Source organism: Natator depressus, chromosome 14, assembly GCF_965152275.1.
Source record: "Natator depressus isolate rNatDep1 chromosome 14, rNatDep2.hap1, whole genome shotgun sequence".
Lineage (NCBI taxonomy): Eukaryota > Metazoa > Chordata > Testudines > Cheloniidae > Natator > Natator depressus.
Genome location: NC_134247.1, coordinates 1,825,944 through 1,834,511, shown reverse-complemented (window position 1 = coordinate 1,834,511; position 8,568 = coordinate 1,825,944). Strand labels below are relative to the sequence as shown.

The 8,568-nt window shown below is 50.6% G+C and overlaps 1 protein-coding gene across 1 annotated transcript; it reads right to left on the bottom strand.

Annotated features, from left to right (window-relative positions):
* Positions 1-427: 427 nt before the first annotated feature.
* ENPP7 (ectonucleotide pyrophosphatase/phosphodiesterase 7) lies at positions 428-6,616 on the bottom strand. The gene is made up of 4 exons (XM_074971028.1): positions 6,376-6,616; positions 3,874-4,019; positions 937-1,557; positions 428-649 (listed from the first exon to the last, which is right to left on the bottom strand). Exons 1-4 carry the CDS (start codon positions 6,614-6,616, stop codon positions 428-430), a joined length of 1,230 nt encoding a protein of 409 aa, XP_074827129.1.
* Between the last annotated feature and the right edge of the window lie 1,952 nt (positions 6,617-8,568).

The following is an 8,568-nucleotide window of genomic DNA, read 5'->3' as shown; positions in this document are numbered from 1 at the left end:
AGCAGCTGGATAATGTGCCTTTGGAATGGCTTAATCTTAAACAGTGCCTGCCCCTAAACCCAAGAGACAGAGACGCAAGTGAGTCCCCCCACAGAGACAGGGGCACCTTCTGGTTACCCTGGAGAGCACTGGAACACTTTAATAGTGGGGATGCTGAAAGCCAGCCCCCTTACACCTGTTCGCCCCTTACCCCTGAGCTGGGGCTGGAAGCAGGGCCGTGTCTCTGGGAGGGGGGACCCGGACAGGGGTAAGGGGGTGAGTCTGGGGCTGCAGCTGGGGGTGGGTGCGGGGCCAGCAGCCAGGACCCACATAAAACCAGGGGGTGCTGCAGCATCCCTGCACCTCTAGTTCCAGCACCTATGAGCCCCAAGCGCCCCGAGCACCGTGCTGAATGCGAGAGGAGTTGGTCACCTGCCCCAGGATTGGACTAACCAGACAGCATGGGCTGCATGATGCTCAGGGACCCGTCATGCGGCTCAGGTGTGATCCCCAGCAGGTTGCAGAGGAGGGCATAGATATTCACGCTCTCAAACGGCTCCACCTCCAGCCCCTTCTTGAAGGCTGGTCCCACAGCCCGGAAGATGGTTTTCATGTTCATATCTTCATTGTCAAAGCCATGCTCCCCCTTGTTAAACTGGACCTTGAGTCTCTGCAGGGAAGAGAAGTGTCAGTGAGGACCCAAACCTACAAGCCCCTTAATTTTTACTCAGGGAGAGGGACAGGGGAGAAGACAGGGAGAGAAGAGTCTGCTTTCTAACACAGTGGGCAAGTTCATTTCACTAGAAGCTGGACTGTACATCTGTGTTCCTCTTTCTGTTTTCAGGGAGGGGAGCAGACCTGGAGCCACAGACAGGAGACCGAAGCAGCTGCACAATAAGGAAAGAGGGTGAGAAAGGCAAGTCCAAGTTTAGACAATAGAATGTGTCTGCAGCTTACCCCATGGATCACATATCCTGGGTCACTGTACATCATCAGGGGAGTGATCCTGGTGTTGTTTGCATAGTGGAATCTCTTGGGGAACTCTTCCTTCTTGTAGACATGGAGCTTCGGGTGGGCGTTTTTCAGGACCTGGTACACCTGGTCTAGTTTACCTTCTTTTGGCACCAGTAGCCCATTTGGTCCATAATCCAAGAGTTCAAACCGGATGTCCTGGAAGGAGAAGTTCTGCACTGTGCGGAGGTAAATTTCATTCTTCTTTATGACCGTGTCCATCCCGTGGTCAGATGTGATGATCAGATTGAGTGTCGACTCCAAGCCATTATCCTTGATGCATTTCCTTAGGTAGCCGACAGCTCGATCCACCTGCCTGACCATGTTTTTCCTCTCTTGGGATTCAGGGCCATACTTGTGTCCCGTGGAGTCTGGCTCCCCAAAGTAGAGAGTGACTAAGTCTAGATTGTCTTCTAGGAACCAGTTCATGACAGTGTCAATGTTCTGCATCCACTCAGTTTCATTGCTGTAATTGTGGAAAAGGGACTCCACTTTCTTCACATTCACCTGCTCACCTTGGTAGGTTGCTCTCCCCCCAGGGAAGAAGAGGGAGCCCGTCTTTAAGCCCTGTTAGCCAGAATGACATTTCAGGCCAGAAACTACCCCCAGTTACTCACTTCAGTCTGTCCAACCACCCGTGTATCCCTTCCTTCCCCCCAACCACCCACCTCCCCTTATGCCTCTCCCTGTGTCTCTAGTAAGGTTTTCCTTATTTGCCCTTTAGAAGAGTGATTAGTCTGAAACACTCCCATCCCAACATTCCTCTGCTCTGAGTTAGTAATACTATGCTGAAACTTGATAATTAGTGGTGTATTTGTATATCCCCTGGGTTCTCTGGCCCCTCTCCAGTAAAGCACTTCAGCACGTGCATAACCACTGAGCCACATGGCTGGAGCTGGACAAGGTATACATGGTCGTACACGTCGGGGCGGAGTGGGGGATGGACTAGATGACTCCTTGTGGTCCCTTCTAGCCCGGTATGATTGTAGGAGTCTAAAAGGGCTCTTCTGAAGTAGAATATTTGAGCCCTGCCTTAGGTCTTGATCCAAGGTCCACTGAAGTCAGTGGGAATTTTTCCATGGATACAAGATCACATCCTAATGCTGCCACCCAAAAGTGGCTGGACAGGGCTCTGAGGAAATGAGGCCCGGCCTTTAAACAATATATTGCAGGCTTAAGGTATAGTTTCCAATTTTCATAATCCAGCTGCAGCTTCTTATACAAGATGTGGATAACCTGGAGAGCTGCATTAATGGGACTGAAATTTACCTCTTAAACTGATTGACTTTTCTGCTATTTGTAACAGAAAGATCACAATTGTTGCAGCCACTTTGCTGGGGTGGGACGTGTGTGGTCTAACTGGCCTGGCAATGGCAGTGAGAGGTGCTAACGTGGCTGTGACGGGTCACAGATTGCTCTTTGCCTGCCACACACAATTGCAGCCAGGAAATGTCAAGTCATGTCTTGGGTTTTTATGTTGTTTGGGTATTTTTAAAATCACGCTAAATTGTGAGTTTACCTTTTATGCAATAACTAGATGGGGCCCTGAGGGTGAAATGCCGTGGGCCACCACAATGTCTATGCACCAATTCCGGACGACTTAAGTCCCACTTGAGCCCTCAAATGGGATTTAAGTGGCCTTCTAGGGGGTTGGACTAGATGACCTCCTGAGGTCCCTTCCAACCCTGATATTCTATGATTCTAGGGACTCAAGCGGGACTGAAATGGTGCATGGGCCTTGTGGTTTTAAGTGGTGCATAGACTTTTTGTGCTGTCCCTCTGCCAATGGTGCATTACACCCAAGCCGCATGAGCATGCTTCAGTTAAGCTGCAAAGGCACCCGGTGATGTTAGTAAAGTTTGGAAAAGCTTTGTTTAGGTGAGTTACTTGGATAATTCAGATGTCCCCCTTGTTGTCTAATTAGATGGATTTCCCTCTACTTTCAACATTCTGGCATTTTTAACTCACATTTACTGTAGGATATTTGCAATGTGTTTAAAAAATACAACATCCATTTCTAAGTGGGGCTAAAAGCTTGGTGAGTAACATCAAGGATTCTGCCTTCGCTTCCTGAAATGTGACTGAACTATTCCAAGTGAAAAACTGAGGTTCTCTCTTTGGATGTTGTTGCTGGGCATAGCACCAAGAATAACCATCTTCTGAAAACGGGGCAGCAGAGGGTTCACTGGAGTGAATGAAAATGTTACAGTCCAGAGGAATATTATACACGTTGTGGCAATGCCAGCAGCACAAAACTGGAATAATGATTTCACTCATCTGGACTGGTGATGAAACTCAAACTGCTAGGGCCACATTTCCAAAGGGCTGCTGAACTGTGCTTGCAAGATGGCAGATATACTTGTCTGTATGCCTCAGACCTGTGCGTGTGTGCGTGCAAATTGGGTGGAACTGGACAGTTAGGCACATTTTGCCCTGGTGGTACGTGCACAGATTTCTGAGCGTGCAAGCAGGCATGTTGGCACAGATGCTGGGTGCATTTCTGGAGGCCTTTTCAAAAGGTGGCCACTAACATTCAGGAGCTGTGAAGTTCTCAAAGGTTCTAAGTAACTGTTTGGAGTCTCCCACTCCCTTGCGCGTCAGTAACAGTGTGAGTGTGCGTGTGGATGGTCTGATGGATGGTGCACAGGACTCTGAGTCTGGGGTCCTGGGTTCTAGTCCCGGCTCTGTCACTAATTCGCTGTGTGCCCCTGTTCCCAGTCTGTAGCCTGGGGATACTGCTTCCCTCCCTGTGCAGGGGGCTGTCTGAGGAGTGCCTCTGAGCCCCATGCAGGGAAGGTGCAAGGGGAGGACAAAGTGCTGCTGGTTATTCTCAGGAATGCCAGGGAGGAGCGTGAGCCTGAGAAGGAGGCTGCAGCCACCTACCTGTCTCTGTGCTGTGATCCAGATGGGCAGGCTGCCGTTGTCCCACCACTTGGAGACCCCCTGTGTATTGTAAAAGGGTAACTTCTGGCCGGTGCTGGTGTTGTACCACATGTTGTGAATCACGCCGTGATTCTCTGTGTACCTCCCTGCCAGGAGAGAGACACAGAGAGACAGAGGGGTGGAGGCAGGTTCAGGGTAATTGCGCCTGTATTCACCTCCACCAGGGACACCCACTTAAAGGTTTCCATCCCCCAGTTGCCACCTCTCTTGGGTGGAGACCTGAATCTCTTTCCCTCCTGACTGGGATTTTTAAGGCTGTGCAATCTCCTGCCTCACCCTGCAATTCCCAGCAAGCCAGACTGCCTAGCGGCCAGCGCCTTCACTTTGCTGCCTCTCCAAAGGCTATGAAGTGTCTTACCAGCAGCTGCAAGTTACCCACGGTTCTAAGCAAGCACATTTATTCCCAAGGCGAAAGCATTACAGAGAACACATTAAACCCAAAAAAAGAACCTACGTGCATGCTAAAAAGCTTACCAGAGGTCACCTCAAGTCCAACCCTGGCTCTGGTAGGTGTCAGTCCTTCAAAACCCACAGCTGGCTTTTCCCCCTGGTCACAAATTTATCTCTGTTTCAGACTCAGAACCATAACCGCCACCTGGGCAGTTCATCCATTTCTTGATACAACTCAGTGCTTTGATCTCTGGGAACAGGTAATTAGCTGACACAGCCCTCTCCTCAGGGCGGAGCGCCAAAAGGCAGGGTTTTGCATAACCAGCGGTGGGGAATTTGTAGTGATCTTCCCTAGGGATCGACTTACCCTGTATTGTCCCCAAAGTCCTGTCTGATCCAGCCCATTTTTAATAGAGTCTTTGGAACTGCCATGCCTCACGTCACATCTCTCCACCCTGAGCGGTTACATATAATCCCAGCCCACAATTATACTTACATGTTGCTTTTAATGTAATGGACCCCCCAAAGATACTGATACTTAGCTCAATAAGGGTTTTCAGGAATATTGCAGGAAATTGCCACATCTGGCACAGGTGGGAGGCCGGTTCATGTAGGAGGCTACAGATGAGCAACTGGTCAATGCCAGGCTGATACCCCAGCCCCTTCTGTCTCTCTCTCTCTCTGTCCTCCCACCCCTAAGCCTAGCAATTCACCAACCTGAAAGCAAACCTCACCAGGAGCAGAGGGTAGGCAGAGATATGCAGAGGGAGCTTCTCACAGGGAATGCCTCCCAGACCCCTCTGCCCTGCCCCAGACCCAGAAGGACTAGCCCAGGGCACTGGGCACTGGGCCACTACATAGCAAACAGTAGCAGCGGGTGGAGCCTTCGGAGCCTCCTGCACCACCGCTCTCAACCCCGCAGCTTGTTTGGCATTTGCTGTACTGCTGTTGGGTTTAATCCCCTTCACTCTACCTCCTGCCACTGCTCCTCTTGGCTGCCCTGCGTCCCCCTTCCCTCTCTCTTTACCACTCTGCTCTCCTGCTGTGATAATCCGTTCCTCTCCCTGACCTCAGCTCTGAGCGCACCCCCACAAAAACTACAACTAGGTTTTTGCAATAAAAATAAAGCAAACCTATGGGAGATGGGAAAAACAAGCCCCATGCTTGGGGTGGGAGGACTACCTGAGAGGTGGTTCCAGAGAGGATGGTTCTAGACTATTCTCAGTGGTAGAAGAGGACAGGACAAGGAGTAATGGTCTCAAGTTGCAGTGGGGGAGGTCTAGGTTGGATATTAGGAAAAACTTTTTCACCAAGAGGGTGGTGAAACACTGGAATGTGTTACCTAGGGAGGTGGTAGAATCTCCTTCCTTAGAAGTTTTTAAGGTCAGGCTTGACAAAGCCCTGGCTGGGATGATTTAGTTGGGATTGGTCCTGCTTTGAGCAGGGGGTTGGACTAGATGACCTCCTGAGGTCCCTTCCAACCCTGATATTCTATGATTCTATGATTCATGCCTCCAGCATGCAGGTCTCTTTGCTTGCTCCCTTCCCTTTCCTTCAGCAGGCTTGGCCTTGGACTTGGACTGGAAGGCCTTGACGGCACGGGTCAGGTCTCCCGCTATGTTTTGTACAGTCTCCATCCCCATGGGGGCCTTTCGGGGTTTCTGCAATCAGATGCCACCCAGTGCACTGACATGGCCACAGAACTGGCATGGCTGGGACACCAGGGCCACTGCAGTAGGAGCTGAGCAGCTACCTTGCCTTTAAGTGCAGTAAAATCCATCTTCCGTGTCCACCCAAGAGGCCAGCAAAGAAACGTCGGGTGAGTGCAGTTAGGCCCTTTGCTGAAGGCTGAACAAATAGGCAGGAGCAGCCTTGGGGATGCTGTGAAGTGGGGGCAGAGGTCACAGCAGGGGTGTCATTGGTGCAAGTTGGATGGGTCCTCAGTGCATGAGAAGGACAAAACAAAGGAATCCTTCTGTGCTGGGGGGTTTGATCATGCCCCTCCCCTAGCTGGCTCCCCATCTCTGCCTAAGGGGATTTACAGGAGCTTACCAGTCACCAGGGTGAAGTGGCATGGGCTGGTCAAGGTGATGAAGGCAGGAGTCATGTAACGTGCCTTCACCCCATCTCTCGCCATGGCATCCAGATTGGGCGTCTCCACATCCTGGTCATAGTTCCAGCGAAAGCCATCGAAGGAGACCAGCAGGAGTTTGCTGCGGTTTCCTCTGTCCTGCAGAGGGGCACAGGCTCCTAGCGAGAGGACAGCAAGCACCAGCCCCAAGGAGGTAAACATCTTCCTGCCCCTGCGCGGAGAGACTAAAACAAATTGCATGGAACCAGTGCTAATAAGGAGAAGCAGGGTGCTAAGTTCATGGCCCTATCTTATCCTGCAGTTGTTGGGCTGCGTTCCTGGTGCCAGATGTCACCGGCGTGGTGCTCTGCTCTCTTCAATGTTGATAACAGTTGGCTGCATGTGTGTGTTCCCTCTGCGTGCTGCCCTGGCTCTGCGCAGATGGGGGACACAGCAGACCCCCAGAGAACCCCCAATGACCACAGACTCTGATAGGGCACGAAGGCACCCTGCTAGGTTTATTGTCAAATGAAGCACAGTAATAGTTTCTGTTTTGGTGCCATCCTAGCACATGTGCATCCTCTTAGTTCTTGATACCCTTTGGAGATGTGTATAGGTGCAATTAGCAGCCACCTTCTTGCCAACGTCTGTGAGCAGGGCCTGCCTCTGGCTCACAGCTTAACTTTTGCTAAGCCCCTCCCCCATTTCAAGTCTCTTTCTTTCAGATCTTCGCTCAGGTGTTTAGCTGTGGAGGAGTGAAGCACCACAGATGAGGCCATTCCCGGCCTTATATAGTGTTCACATATGGCGGGAACCCTTTGTTCCAAAAACAGTTCCCAGCCCAGTTCGCGGAAAAATACAGGTACCCAAAATGGAGTCCAGAGTCCTAGCCCCATGCCCTTGGAGAGTCATAGCAGCCATTACTGACAGGCAGGCCGAAAGGTCCACAGGAAGCCTAAGCTACTTCACAGCCCATTGTCTTTGTTGATGAGCCATTAGCACTGTCTGGCTTCTGAACGGCTGGCTGGGGGTGTTTTCCAGAGTAAGCCCATCTGAAATACAGATCCACAGTCAATTTTAATGATACATGCATACAGATAGGATAATCATATTCAGCAAATCATAACTTTTCCAATGACACCTCACATGACTCATCTTATACAAAATGCATCATAATTATGCCATATTCATATCCTAATACTATTACTAGGATGAATATGGGGTGTAGTGTCACGCCGGGGTTGGAGACAGACAGGTCCTGAGCGAAGGAGTCAGACTTGGTGCATTGCAGTCCCTGTTGCTCTGGGGGTACCAAGTTCCTGCATGGCCAGGAGGGCCTGGCTGTGAGTGTCTGCACTATAACTAAAAAGAAAAGGAGTACTTGTGGCACCTTAGAGACTAACCAATTTATTTGAGCATGAGCTTTCGTGAATGCATCCGATGAAGTGAGCTGTAGCTCACGAAAGCTCATGCTCAAATTAATTGGTTAGTCTCTAAGGTGCCACAAGTACTCCTTTTCTTTTTGCGAATACAGACTAACACGGCTGTTACTCTGAAACCTGCACTATAACTGGGGACAGTGAAGTGTGGCTGGAAGGGGTTCACCAGGCTGGAGCTGAGATAAACCAACAAGGAAGAGGAAGCTGTTCAGACCTGGGCAGTCTGCCACCCCATGAGCTCTCCCACACTTGACTCAGAGGCCGGGGTGCCACATGGCTTTTAAAGGCCCTTTTTCTCTCTTTTTGTGGGCTGTCCATCCACCCTCACCACACGGGGTGATCAGTGACTCACAAACACCAGAAGAGGCAGAGTTTGTATTCCGACAGACTCCTTAATACTTCCCCTTGGAGTGATACACTGGTGAAGAGAAGGTCTTTCAGCCCAGGGACCCTGCAGTGCCATGGGCCCCTTACGTGGGCTCTAAATATCACACCCAGGATGAACTTAATTGTATCCATGTCCCGCTTTTAAAGACAAACTTTCCCTCTTGTCCAGTGTCTTGGTTCTGAAGAGCACAGCTCTTGGCCCCTCGTCCCAGCTCCCCATGTGCACAGTTCAATAGCTTCCTATCCCATTTGCAGAAAGGGACCACGTCATCCTGTTTGAAATACCTGTGCCTTGGAGCAGGAAACACACACTGAGCCCTGCTCTAATATGATGAGGAATCATCTCCC

What these genes read in the sequence shown, in the direction of transcription:
- ENPP7 (XM_074971028.1), bottom strand. Translation starts at nt 6,616, where the DNA reads ATGTTTACCTCCTTGGGGCTGGTGCTTGCTGTCCTCTCGCTAGGAGCC. An exon ending in CCACTTCACCCTGGTGACTG is followed by an intron (nt 4,020 to 6,375) that starts GTAAGCTCCTGT and finishes CTCTCCTGGCAG; the next exon opens with GGAGGTACACAGAGAATCAC. An exon ending in GGATCACAGCACAGAGACAG is followed by an intron (nt 1,558 to 3,873) that starts GTAGGTGGCTGC and finishes TCTGGCTAACAG; the next exon opens with GGCTTAAAGACGGGCTCCCT.